Source organism: Notolepis coatsorum (assembly GCF_963971535.1).
Source record: "Notolepis coatsorum genome assembly, chromosome: 7".
Classification (NCBI taxonomy): Eukaryota; Metazoa; Chordata; class Actinopteri; order Aulopiformes; family Paralepididae; genus Notolepis; species Notolepis coatsorum.
In genome coordinates, this window is record NC_140171.1 from 140658658 (window position 1) to 140684133 (window position 25476).

General features: G+C 42.1%; 1 protein-coding gene across 2 annotated transcripts in view; it reads left to right on the forward strand.

Annotated features, from left to right (window-relative positions):
* Positions 1-25476, forward strand: part of tmem131l (transmembrane 131 like) — a 161123-nt gene continuing 135647 nt past the window's right edge. For both annotated transcript variants that reach the window (XM_084317960.1, XM_084317961.1), the window contains exons 1-3: positions 1-175; positions 1061-1137; positions 9341-9384. In XM_084317960.1, the coding sequence (XP_084174086.1) occupies positions 46-175; positions 1061-1137; positions 9341-9384 (251 nt within the window). In that variant the 5' untranslated portion in view covers positions 1-45. The remainder of the gene's footprint in view (positions 176-1060; positions 1138-9340; positions 9385-25476) is intronic.

Sequence of the window (25476 nt, forward strand, 5' to 3'; positions counted from 1 at the left end):
ACGGAGCCCAACACAAGGCAGGCTGCTAGCTGAAAGCAGGGCAGCATGGCGGGGCTACGGGACTTGCACCAAGGCAGCCACTGTCACAGGAAAACGTGGATTAATATACTACTCGGGGGGATCCTTCAGCTACTGTTGCCGTACGCCGTGCAACACGGAGGGGCTCAGCTGCAAGGTGTGTAATAACCTAGATAATAATAATAATAATATAGATCTGCTTCACAAATTGACACGCGTTGCAAAAAAAAAATTAAAACATTTAGTAGGCTGAGTTGACAGGAGCAAATTACACGAGTCGAGATGGTAAAAAAAAACGATGGTTAGCTAGGGTAGACAAATGGATTGATTGTTAAAATACACAGTCATAACGGTTATTATTTATGGATCACACAAAAGTAAGGGCTAGTCAGTCACCTCCATGTTCCCCATCATGTTGTTTATTAGTGTCGGCTAACTGCAGGCTGCTGCCCCTTTAGCTGTTCGCTTCATCTGCTCGGGCTTCTCTAAGGTTGATGGCGTGGTACCAACTGGTTGAATTTAGCTTAGTTAGTCACTCGACCAACTAACCTTTGCAGGACTGCAGTCGATCTGTTATTATTAAGTTGTGTTGGCTTAGCTAGCGAGGTTTTCACTGTAGCCAGCCGGCTAACTTAGCTAATCATCGAAGAAGAACCACTGGATCGAACAAGCCTTTGTGTGTCAAGCTGCTGCCGAGACAAAGTTATTATTAGCTGATGAGCATTTGTTAATCATCATAACAACCTAGGTCAACTATATAATGTGCACTGGCCACTGGGGGACCCTGATGTAAACAAGACGAAAGTCTTTCTCTGGTCTGCATCCCCTTAACAATTGTGTGTATTGAGCTGTATTGTATTGTACCCATTCTGCAATCTGTTACAATGTTCAATCAATCAATCAATACGTGGTAAGTCACTTGCAATCAGACAAGAGAGAGTGTTGCTTTGACAGCCAGAACCTGCTGTGTTTTGGGTGTTTATTAACCTTTGATTCCTAATGTTTATTATTAACACCACCACCCCACTGTCTCCCCATCAAGCTCTGAGTCAAATGTCCCCCAGCAGCGTGGTCGAGGTCTGGCAACCCGAGGATGCAGACCCATTGTTACCAGTTCAGGTAACGTGTATTATTCACTACCCCCTGTTGTTCAAGAAGATCAATGTTTGCATATATTGATTTATTTGTACACCCACACAACGAGCCCGTTCACACGAGTCGTATTCGCAGTGCACGTGCATTGTCAGTGGCTCCTCCATTGTTTATGGTTTTGGCTCCACTTTGTTGTAGCCTGACTGTGTATTGTGAGTTAGTATTGTTTACTACTTTGTGAGAGAGTGGGCACTAGTGTTATCACTTCGCAAACCACGTAGTGTGCAAATATTACAGGCAGTAAACTACAGATCTAATAATGAATAATAACTCTGGGCGGGAACAAATGGCCAAGGGCCAAGCCACAAGCCACCTGCTAGGAAAGATGCCATGTGGCCCGTTGTGTTCTTGTTCTGTACACTGTGTTCATTCCGAGACGAGAGCTTCAGTCTCAGAAGTATAGCTATACAGTGATGGTATATTAAACAAGCGGCTTTATGTAATTGTTACTCTTTGTTCTATTTTAATGATTTATTATTTGTATCATGCACCATTGTTTTTTTTATAGTCTGTGCTGCGGAGTGCTTTGTGCTTCCAGGAAGACTGTCCTGGGGTGTTTGAGTAAGCAGAGGATTATGTAACGTTGTTAAGGAGCAACACTGACACAGTGTTCAGTGTTTACAGATAACCTGTCATGAAGTCACCAGCTGACTGTCATGTTACCTGGAGGGGTGTGGCGCTGCTGCTGTCAGCAGCAGTCATTTGCAAATAGCCTTGTTGTCGAGAGGTAGTTGAAAATCACTAATGTTAATGTAAAGATCACAAAGCCTTGTTCAAAATAAACTTGTGTTTGCTCATTTTTGTTCAGGCTGCTTTGCACAACTGTGTAATTACCAGTGTTGGGCAAGTTACTTTTAAAAAGTAACAGTTACTAGTTACTTCTTCCAAAAAGTAACTAAATTACTTATTTTAATGTTGCTGTGGGACAAAGTGAGACTAGCCTCCAATCAAATGCCATGTATGTAGATATTATAATTACTATGTTTATATAGTGGATCATACAAATACAAACACAATAGATGTTTTGGAACTTTTGATATGTGTTGCCCCTCAACAGGCCACAACTGGGCAACATTAAATTATGCTTGTTAAGCATTATACCAAAAAGAAATAACAAATATATACTGATTGATTGAACATTTTAATTAACAGATTGCAGAATGGGTACAGCAGTACGGCTCAATACACACAATTGTTAAGGGCATGCAGACCAGAGAAACACTTTCGTCTTGTTTACATCAGGGTCCCCCATTTTCAATTCATGACATTTATGACATACACAACATACAGATATAAGAATCTAATCTAATCATCTAAACTAATCTAATCATGACATTTAAGACATGCATGACATACAGATATATATATATATCTCTGAGCACCTGCAGACTGTGCTATTAAACCAGGAAGTGCAGCACTATGTTGATAAGGCTGTCAGCAGTAGAGCCACTACTGTAGTGCCCTGCGCTGCAACACAACAAGAGTGAATAAAAAACGCTCATGGTCTGTCGTTGACTGCTCGCTTGTGTTGTTCGTTGGATTCGTTTTGGATTATTTGGGCTCGCCAAACCAACTATCAAAACGTACACTACACGGACCCGCAGTCTCACGCTGACTGAGTCGCTTGTGTTGTTGCGCTGTGTGTCAGACTCAGGATGCTTTAGACACCCGCCCACCTCTACCTCTGATTGGCTTACCATGACATTTTACTCAACCTCAGCCAATCGCGCACTGCCCACTAACCAGGAAGAACGGTATGCCTCTCGGCGCAGAGATCTGTCTGATGAAAGAAACAGGTTCAATCATAGTAACACGCCGCATTTTTTGGCAGTAGCGGTAACAGCGTTATTAAGATTGGAAGAGTTTAGATTACTCGTTACTGAAAAAAATAACGCAGTTAGTAACGCTGTTACTTATAACGCCGTTATTCCCATCACTGGTAATTACTATGTACATGATCAGAGCAAAGGTAACATGGGCAATCTAGTCAGTGTTGTAGATAGGGCTACAACTAACTTGTGATAATCGATTGATAATCTGTCATTTATTACTTTGATTAATCGCATAAAGGAAGCTTAAAAAAAAAACTCATCTTGTACAATGCTCCTCTTCAAACAACTTGCAAATTGACGGTTATAAAACAAAGGGCAAACGTAAATGTATGCTATACATCCAAGACAAGAGTGCAAACGCCTGTTTAAGTCTTCAGTTTGAGAGTGGCTGAATGGTTTGAATAACAAAGAAAAACAAAACAAACAAAGTGTTGTTAACAGGCTTTGCTATACATCAAATGGCTTCAACAACAGCCAGCTACATTAATGGTGAATTCCTATGCAAAATGAATAACAAGAAGAAAAAAGCTGAAATATGCCTCTGGTGTGTGAGTTCTTTAAATTCTCCACTCATCATACGCCACAAGAACCTAGTGAAAGGCCTCTGCACACAGCCCCACCTTGTAGAACGATACTTGAATGTTGACATTCCTAAGTGTCATGCAGGTAGGTCTGCAGTCAGTGGTCTTGTCTCAGTGGTCTGTCTCTGCTCTACATGCTTGTTGAAATAAAGCATGACACCCTTTCCATTCTTATATATACAATACAATATACTTTATTGTCCCTGTAGGGACATTTGTCTTGGGATTCAAATGCTGCACACATTGCTGCTTCCATACTGTAGTAGTAATAAGAAAATAAATAAAAAAACTCACTATGCTGGAAATGGGTCATTATTATAATCCATTGGTGCTGAGGATCAGCCTATCCAGTGGCGGATGTTGCAGCCAGCTTGTTGTTGAAGATGATGTGTAATGATAGCCATGCCAAGCTTTTGTGGCTTTACAGCAAGGCAAACTGGTTGGCGTCAGCAGGTATCACATTTTGAGCAGGTTTTTGTGAGCATTGAAAGCACTAAATCATTTGAAAACAACTTGACATCAAGGTGTTCTATTTTTAAATGAACACACAACACGCTACGTTCTAGATGAAGATAGAGTTTTGTTTTATCTGCTTAACACTTTCTCGTTTCTCGTTATTTCATGCTAACCGTTCAGTGCCAGCGACGAGAAATCTCGTTATTAATCTTTTTTATTTATTAGCGATTTCCATTCATTTTTCATCAATCTAGCCTCACGTTACCTCTGAGCTCGAACAGGGAAAATACCGCCCCCTATCGTCTCCCGGATGGTAATGCCACCCTTTGGACTGAATGAAAACGCATGGGGAAAAGAAAATCCGGAATCCACATTTTACTTGTCAGGCATGTAATCCGAGCCGATTGCAGTCTTTGTGGTCCCCCAGAACAGCGCAGAATATGTCTTTCGAGCACCCAGTGTTGGATCAATAAACGCGATCGATATTTGGAATAGCGATCAGGAATTGGAATAATCTTTTTGGAGAACATCTGATCTGAGGTAAGGAATCTATTTTACCAGTCTTGGGGTAATCGGAGCTCTTTTCACAGATATATCAACGTGTCCCCTGTGTGTGTGTGTGTGTGCTGATCAGGAAATAAGAGAATCGATTTTTCAGCCCGCTTCTCTAGCGTGCATAAGTACACATATACTATCGATAATCTAGCATTTATTTGAAAACGATTCATAAATAGGCCGAAAAATGACAACGTTTTTGTGTATTCAAGTAAAGGGCGATTCCTGCAGAATCCCTTTTTTTTTTCAGGAAATTTCCAAAAACAAGCGTTTTTCAAAATGGTATAAAACGGAAATGTACAGATGAAAAAACAATCCCTTTCGACAATGTTGACTGCAAGCAAGTCATTGATAAGCGACAGGCGTATTAGACACAGCCATCATTTAAGATATAGTTTATGCGTTTGCAAATGTGCTCGCCCTCTCATTGAATAGAGAGCGTTGGCACTCAAGCGCTAAATCGTGCGCCCCCTGCTGGCACTCAAAGTGTTAATAGACTTATCTCAAACCCCACCCCACTTTTCTTGATTCTTCCATCACAACTGTTGCTTCCTTAGGAACGAGCCAGTGTTTCATCATTACTATGCTGTAAATGGTTAATTAATAAACATTCTCTACTGTTTCTCATAGCCATAATCAAGATAAAAAAAATATTCAAAGTGTCTCGCCACTAATCTGATGTCATGGTGATATACAGCTCCCTAGAGAACACATTACAAAATATGGAAATGCTGTCCTTGACAGTAAAAGTATCCAGGTTTTTTTTGTGAGGATTATATGGCATTACCTCCAGAGACTATTGCTTATAGTTTACACACAAACTGTAAAGCAAGCTGGAAATAAACTGTTTATTGAAGGGGAGATAAAAAAAGAGATATATATATATATATTTTTTTTGGTACATTTTAAAGTTAAATGCATCAATCTGGTGCACTTTGAGAGCAAAATAAAGAGGCTAGATGCCTAGATCTATGATGAACTTTGTGCTCAAAACACAAAATCGACTAGTCACTACTAGAGCATACATTTGAGCCATCAAAAAAATGAAGCAAAAGTGGTTACCTGTGTTGAACTGGTATATTTTTTAGAAAAAAATAATATATACTGGATTACTATTACAACTACTACCACTGCCAATACTACTGATACATCCCTATTGGCAAACTTAATTTTTTTTAATTATCTTTTTATATATAAAAATATTTTCGGTTCATTATACAACTGTGTTTTCTGAACTCTTAATTTAGGAAGAGGTGTTTGTGTTCATAATATTGATTTGAACAGTCCTAGAATAGGATAACAAATGCTTTGTAAATTGAAAGGCATTTCCCTTTGAACAGCGCTCTGGCTAATAATAAGTTAATAATACTGAAGGTCACAATAACTCCTTCCCCCCATGGGGGAAGCATCAATCCCTCCATTGCCAGAGGGCGGTATATAACATGTGTAATTGCCGCACTCCCAACACCACTGACTGGATGCCCCCATTGAGAAAAAGGCTTTCTGCTCTCATCATCATCGGTAGTACCCTCCAGTGTAGTGTTACATAAAGAGCCCATGTACTAAAAGCAGACCTCGCCGTGGGTTGTGTGTCGTGTATTCATGTAGCTGGAGCCAGAAGGGGCCAGATTGTTCCTATGGAAACAGTATGTTCTGTGTTTGGGAGGAGAGAGCGGCTTGGAGGTGCTTCCTGTTTATGAGCCGTTTGTGTTGTTTATCTCTGTGGCCCATGCATGCTAGCCTACACAGTGTTTGTACAGAAATGAGCTCTGATCGTCAGTTTAGTTCTACGTGTACACGCTCCAAAGTAAAGGGCTTTGCTTGCTCGTTTTGATTGTGGTTACATTGAGTCCTTATTTGGGATTTAACAATGTTGACATGGACTAAATGATCAGTTGTAAGTGTACATCAAATGATTCAGGTGCACAATTACATGCTTTGTTTTTAGATGGGACTGAAGGACACTAGAATAGGCTGAATCGGTCTTAAACACATGGCTATTTCCTTGAAGTCAAGTTCTGTTGCACACAGAATAGACCAAGGAAATTGTTTAGTGGTGCTGGTACTACTAGAGAATAACTTTAGTGATGCTGGTACTACTAGAGAATAACGTTAGTGGTGCTGGTACTATTAGAGAATAACTTCAGCCGTGCTGGACTGCTGGTACTACTAGACCAGGGGTTCTCAAACTTTTTTATACCACGACCCCATTTTATTTAGGATTTTTTTGGGGACCCCACACTTAACACTTTACTCGTTATTGGCCGCCAGCGGTTGAGCGCCAACAACGAGTAAACTCGTTATTTGGTCAGTTTTTATTTTTTTCGATTTTAATATTCTATTCAATGTCACGGACCGGTATGTTGCCGTTAAAAGGCATACTGGGACCCGAGGGTGCAGTACTGGCCAGATCCGGCTAGGTGGCAGTATCGAGAGTGCAGTAAACCCTGTTCAAACCTTTGTTTTTTATTAATAATAATAAAAATAAAGTTTATTTCTTTATAATAATTTTTTATAAATATCCTCAAACTAAATCCTCAATTTGAATAAAGTGATTAATCTGATTAAATGAGTATTTTCTTTTTATTAAATCAACTTTCTTTAACACATTGCGTGCCAACGACGAGATTAGTCGTGCTAACTCGCCATGCGTTGAGTGCCAATGACGAGTTTTCTCGTCTTTTCCTTGTTTTTTTTATTTTTCATCCATCCAGCCTGACGTTATCATTGGGAATGGTTCTGAGTTCGAAAAGGGCAAATACCGCCGCCTATCGTCTCCCGGATGGTAATGCACATCATTGGATTGGATTGGCTGGGGGTGTGCATCAGAAAAAAAGTCTGGTCCGGGGTTTTCCCTTCTCTGGCAAGCAGTATCGTGTTATCACATTCACTGGCGAGGCTTGGAGCAGTGTCGATTATGTGTTTTGGTGCTATAACGTTGGATCAATAAACGCGGATCAGATGTTTTTTTCTCAGCCATCGCAGCGTGTCTGTGTTTGTGTGTGTGTGTATGACGTTAGCGCTGACCAGGTCATTGATAATAGATTTTTCAGCCCGCTTCTCTAGCGTGCATAAGTACACATATACTATCGATAATCTAGCGTTTATTTGAAAACGATTCATAAATCAGCCGGAAAATTACAACGTGTTTTGTGTATTCCACTAAAGAGCTATTATCGCGGAATTTCTCTGGAATTACTAGAACTCTCCAAAACTATACTCTTATTCAAAACGGTATAAAACGGAAATGTACCAATGAAAAAACAATCCGTTTCGTACATGTTGACTGCAAGCAAGTCATTGATAAGTGTTTTAGACCCATAGCCATAATTTAAGATATAGTTTAAGCCTTCGCAAATTTCCCCAACCTCCCATTGACTTCAGTGCTGGCACTCTAGCCCATATGGTCAAAGGAGCGTGGCACTCAATGTGTTAATGAATATATAACTCATCAGTTTTTAATACTATAATATTAGTGTAGCCTAATCTTTATCTGCAACTGTGAAGAAAAACCCCATTGGTTTCAACAGAATGAATAGACTCATACAAAATAAATAAAAAATAAAAACATTTATAAAAAATTACAAATTCGAATGTTGATTTAGAATTCGAATGCCAACGTAACGAACGAAGGTTTGAACGTTTGGGCTTAGCCCTACATCCGACCACTTCAAAACGCATCTGGCACACTCGATCCATAAGTTGTGCCAAATTATGTCCGGGACCAGATGGACACCAATACTGGAAATCGCGATCAGACAATTGGAATATTCTTTTTGGAATGCCCCTGACCAAAGGTAAGGACTATCTGACATACATTTCAGCTTGATCCAACAATGTTTTCATATCCATCCAGCTGATCAGCATCTGTAGTGTTCAACACAAATGCCGTTACTGGCCATCAAAGCAAAAAAAAATCCCCTCTCCCCCTTCATGCATTCATGATGAAACATAATACCTATTATATACATTTGATTTGGAAATAGCGTGTCCAGGCAAGAAATGCCAACGCTTATAGTAGAATACACGTAGCCCTATTACTCCCTTTTCAGGAATTATCCCGGATCACTCCTAAACTATACTTATATTCACCACGGGATAACGCGCGAACGTATGCATGAAATTTTTTTCTCTTTTTTGCATGTTCGATGGAAGAAACTCAATGTCAAATCACTATAGTATTGTCTCCATAACTATAATATAGAATATAGATATAGCTCTACAAACAACGTGACGCACTCCGTCCTATCTTTAAAGCGTGGCATAGCTAGAACGGGACCAGGCTAATCCCTGGCGCTGAATGAGTTAATGTATCACGTAATTTCAACGTGGAATTAAGGAATATCAAAATAAAAGTGCACGTTGTTGAACTTGCATGTTAGCCTAGCTTAGCACAATGAATGGAAGCGGACATGACCGGTTAGCCTAGGCATTGTCCAACTAACACCTCTCCCAAAGGCTAACCGGTCATGTCCGCTTCCATTCATTGTGTGTTCGCCTACATTCGTATAGAGTTTGATTTGTTGATGGAAAATCTGGTTTTCTGAACTTTTCGAACCTGTTGTAAAAACAAATTCTTATTCCGTTTAACTCACTCATTTGTTTACGTTTTGGATTATGAATCAGACCTTTTTAATAAACAACCTTTGTGTATGCAGACATTGATCTTTGACAGTGAGTAATTGATTTAGTGGTTTGTGAGGGTGGTTATAGCTTGTAAAGCGTAGCATTTGCTTGCCCTCACAGGTGGAGGAAGAGCGAAGAAAAGACCGTCTTCCACTGGAAGAAAGGTAAGATCTTGTTACACTTTAAGCCCAGCGTGAAACCTAAAGCAATGAATGGCTTTGCTTTTTTTACACATTTGTACTGCAGTCCTCATTTATGACCGAGGGCGACCACAGCTGATTGCCATAGTATAAACCCTTTCACTACCACACTGCAGAAGGTTAACCCTTTCACTACCACATTACAGACGGTAACCTTGAAAGAGTTAACCTTCTGTATTGTCGCCGTGAAAGGGTTAACCCTTTGGTAGTGTGGTAGTGAAAGGGTTAAACAGAGTTTTTTTTCCCAACGTGAGACAGACTGGCAGACATCTGGCTATCCTGTGACGACACGGATGCTGTAGATCACTCTCTGTATTTCTATAGAGTAATACTGTAGATCTCTGTTTCCAACATGCTATAAAGAGTAATACTGTAGACGGGGCCAGAAATTAACTTTTTGACTCACCGGCCAGTGGTGGGTAGATGGGAAAAATCTACCCGCCAAGCATATTTCTTACCGGCCAAAAAGAATACGCATTTTTGTGTCTCATATATATATATATAAATTGTTTTCAGTACATTTCAAGTAGATAAGGTATTACGTTGAAGAATACACACTTAAATAAGAGGCCAGAGTAAAATTTTAATCAAATTATTTTAATATATTGATTGATTATTGATTGATTAATCAATACATTGTCAATACAAATTGTAACCTACTGTTAAACATCATCAGACTCCTCACTCTGAGTCTACCCTATTTGCAGGATTTAACAGAACATAATAAAATGTGAAGGTTTTGTAAACCTAACTTAAGGGATAACTCCACTATTTTGGGAAATTAGCTTATTTAACATCTTCCCTGGAGTTAGACAAGAAGATGCATACCTTTTTTGTCTCTGTGCGTGCATTTTAGCTTTGGGAATAGATGCTCCGTTAGCATAGCTTAGCTTCATCACTGGAAGTGAGGCAGGACAGTAGCCTTACAGTGCCTTACAGTGTATTGCAAGGTCTGACATTGACCAAACTTGATATGCATGACCTTGGTGGGCTCTAGGTCAACTCCTGAAAAGGGGGTCAATGTCAGACTTTGCAATCAAAAGTTAGGGGGCTAATAACCCTTGCCATAATTTCAGTGCGCCCCTAACTTTTGATTGCAAGGTGTGACATTGACCCCCTTTTCAGGAGTTGACCTAGAGCCCACCAAGGTCATGCATATCAAGTTTGGTCAATGTCAGACCTTGCAATACACTGTAAGGCACTGTAAGGCTACTGTCCTGCCTCACTTCCAGTGATGAAGCTAAGCTATGCTAACGGAGCATCTATTCCCAAAGCTAAAATGCACGCACAGAGACAAAAAAGGTATGCATCTTCTTGTCTAACTCCAGGGAAGATGTTAAATAAGCTAATTTCCCAAAATAGTGGAGTTATCCTTTAAACCTCCTCAATCATGTCCTCAGAGTCCACAATCTCATTGATTTACTACAGATGACAAATGTGTTGTTTCTGTTTTTCTTGCGGCACACAGAACAACTCATCACTACAGCCTCAGCATCAGACTGTAGCCAGTCTCTTGAAACACCGCTATCTCCAAACTTCCACTCCTCTCGAAACTTTCTTTTGTTAGGTGCTGTCGCTGCCGCTTCTTCATCCTTTTTGTCTGAGAAAGCTGCGTGTGTTTTCTTTTTAGCGGCCGGCTTACTTCCATATGGTTCCACATATTTGTAACCCATTTAACGTTATTAAGCTAACATTAGCTAATCGTTATAGGGAGGTGTAGTCTGACGTCACTGGTTGTTCCACCCGTATAGGGATTCATCATTGGGAAAATGGATTATCGGCTATTGTAACAATTCTGCTGCATGGAAATTGAAAAGCTTAAATTTTTTGCACAAAATGAGTTCCCTTCTACCACTAACATTATTGTTTAAGCATTTTTGGTTGAAATAAAGGTAGTTATAAGGTTTTAAATTTGTCGTTAAAGAACTACACTTACCAGACAGGTACTGTCGTTCAGTGTTGTCGCCTAATACACTTCACGGCCAGCTGATACCACGCTAGCTAACGTTACCTAGCTAAAGTTAACGTACTAGACGTTAGCAATGTCTAATGTTGTGTCCATAAGTTCCCTGGCAGAATACTTTGTTGGTGAGGACAAAAGTATACAAAGAGGAGAGAACCATTTTAAATCGGGGCATGTAGAGGAGTTTCGGGAATGCCGGCTAGCAAGCTAGCTAGCTACTAATGTTACCAAAAAAACGAACGTTATAAACTATACACAATATGTACAACAAAACAATGATTTAAATTAGTATTTACAGTGATTTAATATGCAGCGAAATAACGTTATACGATTTAAAATATAAATAGGTAACGTGGTTGTTGCTTTAAAAATGGTGGTTGTCTTTAGAGATTAATGGTTATGATCGCCAGAGAGATACTAGCCACAGATTCAGGGTCAGTTATTTTCCCATTGTACGAATTGTTAAGTTTATGGAATGTAAGGAAAATCTGATCCTAGGTCTGCGACTAAAGCCAGGAGTCTACGCTGTGGTGACGCCAGTCAGCAGCGCCAAATGGTAGTGTAGTTTCTCATGTTCATGTTGACCTATAGATTGTGGATGAATACGCACAGAAAGGTACACCATGCAAATGTCCATGCTTTATTTGTTTTAAACGAGACGATTTAGAAATGCGCAATGGGGAAATACATTGCCTTGGACAGAGGGTGGAACACGGAAAAACGGCAATGTCGTAACCACTACTACACCTCCCTATAGCAGGCGGACCTAACGTTAGCTCCCTACTAACCTCGTTCCCAGTTTTATCTCCTCCGTGAGATAAAGCCTTGTAAAGAACTACTGCCGAAAGTGTGTATGGGGTAGAATTTCCGGTGTATGTACTTCCCCTGGAAGCTGCCTCCGAACGGACCAAACTTTTCCCGAATCCTGTCGGCAAACGTCCCGGTCATGTAGTAAATTCTTCAGGCAAAGCCGTTGCAGTGGCTTAAACGAGGAAATATTGTGCACTTCACACGTTTCTATAATTGTTTTGTCGAAACTGGAAAGCCTGTAGCCTGTACTTCCTGTACTTCCGTTTACACTAGGGATGCCCCGATCGATCGGCCAGCGATCGGTATCGGCCGATATTCAGTATAAATATGAGATTGGTGAATTCCGATAATGCTTTATTTTCGCCGATCGTGAAAACCGATCGATGACACGCGCAAAAATCATGATCCAATTCTCAGCAGAGTTCTCACTCACTGTCTTCTCTCTCTCTCGCACACAGCTGCTGCAGCAGTGCACGCCTTGCCCCTCCCCCTCCCAGACCCATGTCAACATGCTCCGGCATAGTCGAGTGCATGAGACTTCCGTGAGCTAACGTTAGCTACCTAGCTAACGTTACTGTTTAAACAAAATGACCCAGTCAACTATTCACTTTAGTTTAATACATGAGGCATTGTCTAACGTTATCTAGCTGGCTAGCTACTGATAGCTCCTGCTATCAACGTCTGATATCATCATTTTGGTATTTGGTTTCGCAGTAGTTGGCTAGTGTTGGCTAACTAGCTATCGTTCCGTGAGCTAATGTTAGCTACCTAGCTAACGTTACTGTTTAAACAAAATTACCCAGTCAACTATTCACTTTAGTTTAATACATGAGGCATTGTCTAACGTTATCTAGCTGGCTAGCAGTAGCTACAGATAGCTCCTGATATCAATGTCTTAGAACATCATTCATTTTGCAGCTGTTGGCTAATTAGCTATCGTGCTTCATAACTCTAACTAAACACTGAGAACATCTTATAGGTTTCAGGTCATAGGAAAATACGTTGACTATAATGGTCAGAAGTAAATTAACTTAGATACTGTTATGCTTAACACCCAGTACTATTCACTTTACTTAATTTCTAAGATTAGATTAGATCATTTAGACCCAACTTTGAGAATGCCTGTGTTAGACCTACAGTATAATACTGCCAGCTGCTATAAGAAAACCAAAAACGATCGGTATCGGCAGTGTATCGGCCGATATGACTCATAGGCGATCGGTGATCGGTATCGGTGGCAAAAAACGTGATCGGGGCATCCCTAGTTTACACACTTTAGGAGGCATATCTTTATCAGCTTAGCTCCCTACAGTGCAAGCAGGCGCTGCAGTCAGGACAGAAGAGTAGCGGATGTGACGTCGGTAAACAAGACAAAAATGAGGCCGGAGATGATTGGGGGCTGCAAAAAAAGGCGACTGTCGTAAGACAAACACATGCGGTTTTAATTATTTTACATGACTATTTTGTTACCCGCCACATGGCGGACAGACCTCTCAGTGTCACTCACCAAACCTAAAATCTGCCCGCCATTGGCGGGTGGCGGACTCTAATTCCGGGCCCTGACTGTAGATCACTCTGCCTTTCCAGCATGCTATAAAGAGTGATAATGTAGATCACTCTTTGCACTGTTATTAGAAGAGTGTGTGGGTGAGTCTTGATTTAAACTCCATATGATTTCCATGTAAAAAATTCTCCCATCCACTATGTTTCCAGTGTTCTATAGAGTGATACTGTAAATGTGTTTCCAGCGTGCTATAGAGTGATACTGTAAATCAGCATGCTATAAAGACAAGAAGTGTTATTAGAAGAGTGTGTGGGAGAGTCTTGATTTAAACGCCACATGATTTCCGCCTTGAAATCCTCCCATCCACTCGCGTAATAGACCTGTGTCGCACATGGTCCTGTTCTGCATTTGGATATGAATATTGTTGAATATGTAGGCCTAATGCGATTCATACTGGAATCCTTGTGTATTCCACTGGGACAATACGCGGTAGCTAGCATGTGCCACCAGTTTTCATGTTTTCAAATGCCATGGTATGTTCTGGGGGTCTGGAAGTTTGTTTATGTTATGTTAGTGAGTGAGGGGGCATGTGAGGGAGAGAGAGAGTGGGGGGCGTGTGCTAGAGAGGCACAGTACTAAATTCCAGACTAATTTTAGAACTCCTTGAAAGAAAGTGCAGGGGAGAACTATCTCACTCCGCTTGTTTTTCCATCGAAAAGTATGTTCTTCTACAGACCGGTCTATATGAAAAGACTAGAAACACGACACTGTCATTACATTAGTCTATAGCCTAACCCTAGACCTAGGGGGTTGTTGTGAGCCTATAGCCTAACCCTAGACCTAGAGGGTTGTTGTGAGCCTATAGCCTAACCCTAGACCTAGAGGGTTGTTGTGAGCCTATAGCTTAACCCTAGACCTAGAGGGTTGTTGTGAGCCTATAGCTTAACCCTAGACCTAGAGGGTTGTTGTGAGCCTATAGCCTAACTCTAGACCTAGAGGGTTGTTGTTGTGAGCCTATAGCCTAACTCTAGACCTAGAGGGTTGTTGTTGTGAGCCTATAGCCTAACCCTAGACCTAGAGGGTGGCTGTGAGCCTATAGCCTAACCCTAGACCTAGAGGGTGGCTGTGAGCCTATAGCTTAACCCTAGACCTAGAGGGTTGTTGTGAGCCTATAGCCTAACTCTAGACCTAGAGGGTTGTTGTTGTGAGCCTATAGCCTAACTCTAGACCTAGAGGGTTGTTGTTGTGAGCCTATAGCCTAACCCTAGACCTAGAGGGTGGCTGTGAGCCTATAGCCTAACCCTAGACCTAGAGGGTGGCTGTGAGCCTATAGCCTAACCCTAGGCGGTTGTTGTGAGCCTAGCCTATAGCCTAACCCTAGGCGGTTGTTGTGAGCCTATAGCCTAACCCTAGGCGGTTGTTGTGAGCCTATAGCCTAACCCTAGGCGGTTGTTGTGAGCCTAGCCTATAGCCTAACCCTAGGCGGTTGTTGTGAGCCTATAGCCTAACCCTAGGCGGTTGTTGTGAGCCTAGCCTATAGCCTAACTCTAGGCGGTTGTTGTGAGCCTATAGCCTAACTCTAGGCGGTTGTTGTGAGCCTATAGCCTAACTCTAGGCGGTTGTTGTGAGCCTATAGCCTAACCCTAGGCGGTTGTTGTGAGCCTATAGCCTAACCCTAGGCGGTTGTTGTGAGCCTATAGCCTAGACCTAGGCGGTTGTTGTGAGCCTATAGCCTAACTCTAGGCGGTTGTTGTGAGCCTATAGCCTAACCCTAGGCGGTTGTTGTGAGCCTATAGCCTAACCCTAGGCGGTTGTTGTGAGCCTATAGCCTAGACCTAGGCGGTTGTTGTGAGCCTATAGCCTAACTCTAGGCGGTTGTTGTGAGCCTATAGCCTAACTCTAGGCGGTTGTTGTGAGCCTATAGCCTAACTCTAGGCGGTTGTTGTGAGCCTATAGCCTAACTCTAGGCGGTTGTTGTGAGCCTATAGCCTAACTCTAGGCGGTTGTTGTGAGCCTATAGCCTAGACCTAGGCGGTTGTTGTGAGCCTATAGCCTAGACCTAGGCGGTTGTTGTGAGCCTAGCCTATAGCCTAACCCTAGGCCTAGAGGGTTGTCCGGAGCCTATACGTGAAACTCTTTTTAAGCTCTGAGGCGGCTCTTTGGTTACATTTTTCTATCCTTTTGTTTAAGTTTCTGTCTTTAGTATGAAGCCTAGCTGTTGTGAAGCGTCCCCTGCTTCCCTGAGGTTCATTACACATTGTAAAGCTCTGACTCACCACTGTGAGCTGTCCTCTGGGGCAGGATGGCTGCTCTGGCCACCGGGAGGCTCATACATATATGTAAGGGGATTCATGGTCTGCTCCCTTCCTACCTATGTGTGTTTATCGTGCAGAAAAGGCACAGTAGGCCTACAACACTTTGTTCTCAACACTTATTCTCATGCTGTCTCTGTCCCAGATGCGTGATTTTTTTCCGTAGCCTCTGTTTGCGAAGACGCTCTCTGATTGGCTAGGCCGCATACAGCGAAGAAGAAAATACCCTCTCTGACTGGTTTAGCTCCGAAGGGTCTCTTCCGCCTTGTACATATATTCTCTGCTTCGAAGTGGTTATGCTTGCTGTTAGGCATTCTTTCGAAGTGGTTATGCTTAGGCCCTCTTTCGACGTGGTTATGCTTAGAGTTAGGGTTAGGGTTAGCCAATCGGAGAGCGTCTTTTTCTTCTTCGCTGCAATCAAAGAGCGTCTTCGCTCACAGGCTACGGAAAAAAAGCACTCGTCCCAGATACCTGTACTGTGCGTAAATTGGAAAAAGGGCATTTATGTATCCTGTAGGGCTGACCCCTATTAGTCGACTAGTCGATCGAAAGGAGCCGTAGTCGACTGCCAACCTCTTAGTAATAAAAAATAAAAAATAATAAATTTATATATATTTTTTTTAAACTTTTTTTAATCATTCTTTTCAAAAGAAAAGAGGCCTAGAAGCGTGGCTAACGCTAATGGCACACATACCAGAGGCTAACTGTCTAAGAAAACAGGCACAGAGGCACTGAAAGAGGATTTCACCCATCTAATGAACACACTAGACAAATATCAAGATGTATCCATCAGTGGACCAATTGCATGCTTTTGCAGAGGACAAGAAGCCTTCCGTCGACTCCTTCAGACATTAAGCACCCCCACAGCCCAAATGGAATGATACAACATTTTAAAAAATTTAAAAAAAATTATACTTTTTTTTGTTCACATTTTCTTTTTCATATTCGACTAATAGTCGACTATCGGCTAATTTCGGCCAATCATAGTCGACTATCCAAATCCTTAGTCGGGGACAGCCCTAGTATCCTGCAGCCTCAACTTGCAATACATTGCAGAATGTCTTGGCCACTTCTCATTTTATTTATTTGTTTACTTGAACTTGAGGACTGCATACTTTTTTTGCAAAGCTTAGTAGCACATGCATGAGCCTGGTCTCTTTTGAGAATCACTGTTAGTGCTTGCTAATGAAATAGAATAACAGAGGTCTGAACTTGAGTTGAACTTGAACTTGTGTAGGCAAATATTTCTGTAGTGGTTGCAATATTAAAAAAAAAATGGTAAAAGCTGGAAAACACAGCGGATCCATAGCCTGAAGTCTTATGTAGTACAGGTCCAAATTTGATAAAAATCCGTTCAGAAATGGGTCTTTGGGAGAGATCCGGGGAAACCGTGTGCCAAAAGAAAGGTTCTCCAGAATTCCATCTCCTCGTCCACGGCCATTCATTCTAAAGTGTGATTGACTTCTGGTTTTCGCTCATCAACTTTCACCTAGTTCCCTTATCCCTTATTATTTACTGGTTAATTATCCAAAGCGCTTTACAATTTGTTATTCACATTTTACCCATTCACTCACACATTCACACACCGACGGCGGAGGCGACCATGCAAGGTGCCAACCTGCTCATCGGGAGCAATTAGGGGTTAAGTGTCTCGCTCAAGGACACTTCGACACGCTGCCCGGGGAGGAGCGGGAATCGAACCGGGAACCTCCGGATTGCCAGACGACTGCTCTACCTCCTGAGCCACCGTCGCCTCTGCCTACTGCCTCTGGTTTGTGTCATGTTCTTATATAGAAGACCTAAAGAGACGGAGAGCCAAGCCTGCTGGAACAGCCCACTAGGTACTGGCTTCCAACACATCACCTAAAACGTCACCATTCATTGTTCAGAAATCTCAAATCTCAGAAGTCTCAAATTGGCCTCTCCGATCTCCTTGTATTGCTTCACACTAGGGCTGTCCCCGACTAAGGATTTGGATGGTCGACTATGATTGGCCAAAATTTGCCGTTAGTCGACTATTGGTCGACAAAAAAAAAACCCAGATTCGGCTCAAACAAGGGACTAAACACGTTTCGCAATTATGCCACATCAATGTGGAACGCCCTACCCACAGCTGTAAAGGAATGTGAATCCCTACCCACATTCAAAACCGCTCTAAAAGAGCACCTACGGGAGGCTGCGATTCGAAACTGGCCACCGTAAATGCCCAAACCCCCCCACCCCCTCCTAATAGACAGTCTCCTCCCCTCCGTATGTATATATTCATATATATGTAAACGAGACAAACGTCTTTCTCTGGTCTGCATCCCCTTAACAATTGTATGTATTGAGCCGTACTGTATTGTACCCATTCTGCAATCTGTTAAATAAAGTTTTCATTCATTCATACATTTATGACATATCAGATTTACAAATACAGTACTGTTTGTGATACAAAAATAGTCTAAAAAAGAGAGTATATACATTGACGAGGAAACTGTACATTGGAGGAGGTTGGGTATGTGGGGTGGGGGGTAAACTGTACAGTGGAGGTGGTTGGGTGGGTGGGGTGCCGGCATGGTACAGCATGGTACAGTAGTTGTCTTGGTATAAAACCCTTCAGAGTCTTGCTATAAGTTTGCTTTGATTTGCTATAATAAGTGGTTGCTTTAGTACCGTTCAGATTGGTTCATATTCCCAGTGTGGCAACAGGCCCAGGAAGATGAGAGGTAAAGGAGGCTTTGTGGGACTGTTTGACCCCTTGGACCTCCAGAGCCCTGGGCTGTGAGGCCTCTCGTGGCTGGGTTATCAGACACTTTGCTGGGGTGCCATCACTCTCTCCCCACCTTGGGAGTAGAGCGGGCTGGAGATAGGGAGTTGGCCAGAGACCAGCAATATCTCTCTCTCTCTCTCTCTCTCATCTCCTGTGTCAGTTTGTCCCCCTCTGTAGTTCTCTCTTATACCCCTCTTTCACCAACGCAGTTTGAGGGCCGGTTCGTAGCCTGTGTGCCCAATTTCTAACCAGTTCTTCGTGTTTTGACAGCCCAAAAAAAATTCTCTTGGCCAGGTTCCATAGCGGCGCCAACTCTTTAGTCTAGAACCAAGAACCGCTTAAGCCAGGGGCGGGATTATAGAGGGCAACAAGACAGACTAGACTGCCATTGTTAACACAGCTTCATTGTGGACATGAACTTCGTATTGTTATTGATATGATTGATATTTTAACTGTACCTATGCATTAAAAATACGTTCCCCAGCAAATCTTGGTTACAATCAATATTGTGCTGTCAGAACATTTGCTATGGTCCATTTTGCCTGATGTCATCTTTTAATCAACCAGGAAATGCCCACGTGAAATGCATATTATAAGCTGATAAATCTAGTGATCTATCCACAAAATTGATAACAACAGGATTGTCTAAGCTAGGCAGTGTTTGTGTTTAAAAGGTGACATATTCACAATGTTAGAAATGTTTTGGCTAAACAAGATGGAGATGTATACAGTGACTTAACCCTTTCACTGCTACATGACAAAGGGTTAACCCTTTCACAACCACACACAGGTTAACCTTCTGTAGTGTGGTAGTGAAAGGGTTAATGACATGGCTCTCTACAGGGCGCCACATTGCGAGCGTTTTCACTTGCATTTGCGACTAAAAATAGATGCGTACGAACTGGAAAAATAATTTAGGAGCACAGTGTGCAAGTAAAGATTATAAGCACCATAACCCGCTGCATATAGGTCAGTGGCTGCATTGAGCAAAAATAAATCTACTCAACTGCCGGGACCTGTTGCTCAGACCTAAAACGTTGTTTCACTGGTTACATGGAAGCGAAGACTCTTGTTTACTTTTGCTGGACTATAGCAGCAAATGCTCGAAGGTTTGGCTGCGGAAGACAGGGAAAAACAATACCTGCGGCAAGAGCATTTCGTGCAAGTCAAGTCGGCTTTATTTATATAGCACATTTACAATGACTAAAAGACAACCAAAGTGCTTTACATGTAGGACAAAAAATGTAAAACACGTACAATACAGTAACAAATAAAAATACACTAAAATTACAGAAAAGGGTATAGTACACTAAGAAACAAGAGCACGGTGTAATAGAAAAAATAGATAAAAAGTCCAGAGTAACAGCGAACGTAATGTACAGGCTAACTCTGGTCAAAGGCCAGGGGAAAAAGTGCATTTTAACACTTTGATTGCCTAAGGCTAAATTCATGATATACAGTAGGTTGCCAGCTCTATTTGTCTATGGAGAAATTCCCCTTCTTTGCAGGGCTATAACTTTTTAAATTCTATTGCTAAATTGCCATTATTAGGGCCCATTCAATGTCCTATATGTATTGTTCAGGGTGAAGCAACGTTAAACTTTTTCATTCACATATTCATACTAAAGTATGGTCTAATGTATAAGTATGTTTTCATCTCTTTCTGCAGCTTTCTCCAGAACGTGATCTATAGCCCCAAATGCATTATATTGATGATGAAATACAGTTTGATGGCAATCGGCGCGATATAAAAAATTCCAACTAGACATGGTTCTAGAAGTTACTACACGTCATCTGATGTTGACCGGATGGGTGAGGGGGCGTTTATAATTCCGTGGGCAACATTATACCATTCATCTAATGTGGGACATATGTTCATCAGATCAGTTAGTATAGGAGACATTGAAAAATAACGCTGAATCTTACCGTATCTTCCTCGCGCCGTTGGGCGATGAGCGTGGAGTATACATTTTCCTATTATGGGATGTTTGAATACCCGGTCCATTTCCAGGTTGTATAATGGTATATACGTCCAAATCATGTTGTTTATCGAGTTATTGGCAACGGATCGCTGTGTGTTGTGACGAGCTCGAGTCCCGGGACATGTACCGAGTGCCCGGAAGTGGTTTGGGTGAATAGCACATCGTCCAAGTGGCTTCCTGTTGGGCGATTGCGCCGATCGGCCACCAGATGGCGCTCTTGAACCGCTGGAGGGTTCGGTGGGGCTTTTTGGTGGGTCTCAGGCCAGCGGATGGGAAATATGAATCCGATCACAGATTTTTGAAATATTGATATCAAAGACGAGTTACGGCGTCTTCGGCACCTTGAGCATGGCGGGGAAGGACGCCTAAAAGCGTCTTCCGGCAGTTAAAGTGTTAAGCAGCGGTTTAAAGGCCTCTAGGCAGATCTAATGTGGTGGTGGAGGCTGTTTCGGAGCCGAGGGGCACCAGCAGCGAAGGCTCTGTCCCCCCCTGGTTTTGAGCCTGGTCCTGGGCACCTCCAGCAGCAGCAGCGAAGGCTCTGTCCCCCCCTGGTTTTGAGCCTGGTCCTGGGCACCTCCAGCACCAGCAGCGAAGGCTCTGTCCCCCCTGGTTTTGAACCTGGTCCTGGGCACCTCCAGCAACAGCTGGTCAGCAGACGTTAGGGCTCTGGATGGGCACCGCCAATATGACAAAGCATTTGCTAGAAGAACCCTTGTGCACCGTTTTCAATGTGTCCGTCAAATACAGCTATAGCGGCACTGCAGCGCGGAGAGCGGTCTGGCCGCGCGAGACCGTCGAGTGTAACAATATACCGACAGCTGATTGATTGATTGATTGAAAACTTTATTAACAGATTGCAGAATGGGTACAATTACAGTACGGCTCCATACACACAATTGTTAAGGGGATGCGGAGCTAATGATGCTAATGATGGAGCATCGCCGTCGGTTGTGTGATTAGTAAAGGGCTAACCTTCTGTATTGTCACAGTGAAAGGGTTAACCGGCTGTCGTGTGGCAGTGAAAGGGTTAAAGGTACCCGTAAACTAATGATAAGTTCATAGAGCACCCTACCACCACCCTCCAGGTCGTCCCCAAACACTCCTTTCACTTTAGTTGTGAAGGGGAAGATGAGCACAGAGAGTGGATGGATGTCACTGAGCAGTGATCTAAGGTGAACATTCCTCATTTCTCTCCTTAGGTAATAGCTAGGCATAATGCATTATCATCCACAGCAATATTAATTAATTGAATAAGCGTCCTTTGTTATATTTCTGTCATCATAATGCATCAGAAACGGATGACAAAAACGAAAGGCTAAAGTAAAAAAAAAGAGATACCTTCACACAATTGACTGACTATCTGCCGAGAAGGAAAGGTAGAATAGTTTTGGTTCTTGATATAAAATGTTCTCCTCCACCCACCTAAAATATTACAACCGGAACAGAAATAAGAACTGGATTTGATAAGCAGCACCGGAACCAGAATCTTATCAAATCCAAAGTAAACCATACCCCAATCGTACTAGAAAAAATGTGTACAAACTAAGGCTGTCAAATATATCGCGTTAATATCGCGTTAACTCCCGATTCTATTAATGCCACTAATTTTTTTAACTCAAGATTAACTAAACATTTTTTTTTTTTTTTTTACTAGACTTCACTCAGGTGTATTATTGATGCTCTCATTGATACTATGTTTGTTTCTGAAGTGTGTGTGTGTGTGTGTGTGTGTGTGTGTGTGTGTGAGATATAGAGAGAGAGGGGGGTGAGAGAGATGAGGAAGGGGCAAAAGAGAAAAAGAGCTGGGAGAGTGTGTGTGTGAGAGAGAGAGGGGGGTGTGTGATTAATCAGCCCTTGTGTGTGTGAATGTAACAAGTTCCTAACGTTTTCTTTCCCCTATTATTTCATGCACACTTTATTCATTGTTTTAAATTATTATTTTCTTTTAAGTTATTTTGTGCATCACTCTGTTTTGAATTTGATGCAAATTTGCAATGCATGAGGGTCATCCTTTTGTGTTAAATGGCTGCACAAAGCAAGCATTTGTTGACTCGCATGTTGATAAGAGTATTAAAACTTGGAACTTGAAAAAGATCTGTTTAAGGTAAAAAAAAAAATGCGATTAATTTGCGATTAATCGCGAGTTAACTATGGACAATCATGCGATTAATCGAGTTAAATATTTTAATCGTTTGACAGCACTAGTACAAACACTTTTTCACTGTGCTTCTGAATTTGTTTGCTTTTGCTTTTTGTTTGCTTCACATTTTGTTCATTTAGGAGCACACATGCTCCTTCGGAAGAAAGTTGGCATTGAGCCACGTCTCTACCTTGTGTTGAAGCATACCAGTTCTTAGAAGGTTGAGCCAATTGTGAACCGGCTTTAGCAACAGCCCAGAACTAGCGCTGTGTTGGTGGAAGTGCCTACAGTGCTCTACTCTGTGCCTGTAACAACAAGAGGGTGCTTTCTAAAGATGGTTACTAACTGCTGACTATACAGCGTTGGAATAGGCCTGATCATACTGCTAATGGGTAATGAGAGGCCTGGGCTTTTGTATTGACATGGAGTTCACGTATTTTATATTTGCCTCCTCAACAGACGGACGCACTCTGAGGACCAGGATTACAATCTGGTTGTAATGTAAAGATCTGAAACACCAACTACTAGCATGGTCCCCAACTGAAATGGTCCCCAACTGAAACACCACAGGTTACACAAACTAGTATGGTCCTTTTCCCTAAGCATGGTCCTCATCTGAAGAAACTAGCATGGTCCTCATCTGAAGAAACTAGCATGGTCCTCATCTGAAGAAACTAGCATGGTCCTCATCTGAAGAAACTAGCATGGTCCTCATCTGAAGAAACTAGCATGGTCCTCATCTGAAGAAACTAGCATGGTCCTCATCTGAAGAAACTAGCATGGTCTTAGTTAGCTGGAAGTTGTAGGATTTTCTCGACATTGAATATTGCCTTTTTCTTTTTTTCTATCTACAAATCTGTAGAATTGCATTTGCCACACTAGAATTGCATCAATGCACAGTTCTCTCTTGCAGTTCAATGTGTTGTGCTGAAAAGAAGAAGGTAATATTTATTTTTAACATGAACGTCTTATCTGTGACTCACTGGAGGTACAGTGTGACGTTTTTCTACACAGCTCTAGCTGCTTAGTCACTCTCGTCTCGTCCTCACATAGACACACACACCCTTTCAAATGTTCAGACCTTCAATTGTTACGTTGGTTAATTAATGGGTTCGAAACTCCGGTTTATTTTAAAACATTTTATTTTCGTTTTTTATTTGTATTTTACACAAAAAATATATATCAATGTGATATATTACAATATCACAGTACTTTGTGTTTACAATAATTCGAAAGTCACGCGCGATCACAGGTCACAACAACACAGTCTAGTCGGGATGAGAAGGGGTCACCGACATACATTATCAGGAAATAAATAAATCAAACAAGAGAGTTGAGTGACTCACACTCACCCGTCTTATTTCATAATACAACGTTTCCGAATGGACGTTTTGGATTAAACAAAGTGTATGCAGTGATGCTGATGCTTTCCCAGCGGAACACAAGTTACTTAATGTTACACAGGTATGTTATGCACGTTAATTAAGCTATGCAGAGCGCAGCCCTTTAGCTTGCTAACGTTAAGATAGCAGGAGCCGTCGGCCAACAAATGTATTCACAAAATGGATTATCATCCAAACGTTATTGAAGCCTCCCGTGACCAGTTAGTAGGTACTACTACTCTTAATAACCGCAGCAATGTGGGCTATGTGCCTAAAGTCACGACTCGACAGTACTGAACCAGAAAAAGTATTTAGGAGCACATTTTTTGTATGATTAAAAACGATGGATCGAACGTCTGTTCAGAAAAACCCTGGCAAATGTTCGAATCCCAACAACAGGCTTGGGGACGGACCGCTCCAACACCCACACACACACCCACACCCTGCCCTCTGTTGCAGAAACGTACCACCCATCCACCCACCTCTCTCTCTCGGCTCTGGAGTGTCATCATCATTCTATGTCTTAAGTCACACCAAGCTTAGAGCAGCTCTTCTCTGGCATTACTCTCCTCCTCTCTCTCTCTCTCATCTCTCCATCTTGCTTTTTGTCCTCTCCAGTATCTTCTTCTCCTCTGTTAGCCTTCTATCAGCTCTCTCTGCTCTGCTCTCTCTCTCTCTCTCTCTCTCTCTCTCTCTCTCTCTCTCTCTCTCTCTCTCTCTCTCTCTCTCTCTCTCTCTCTCTCTCTCTCTCTCTCTCTCTCTCTTAAGCTGGCAGATGAGGGGTGGGAGGTGCTAATTTTCACACCTCCTGCTGTTTCTACGCCAACTCCTCCTGCTTCCCTGTGTACCAATCTCACATTACTCACCTCTGCAAATAGTCGACCACCACCACCCACCACCATGCACGGTAGGAAACTCGTTCATCCACAGGCCACAATGGCTGGTACTTTCCAAAATCCACCAGCTTATTTTAATTGATATTCACATTTCAAACATCCTCTAAGCATTGTGTTGTTACCTGATTGAAAACTTTATTAACAGATTGCAGAATGGGTACAGTACAGTACAGCTCAATACAAACAACTGCTAAGAGGATGAAGACCAGAAAAATACGTTCGTCTTGTTTACATCAGGGTCCTCCTGTTACCAGAGTGGCTGGTAGAGTAGGCAAACTCGCCACAGGTAAATATACCAACATTAGGCTGGCATTA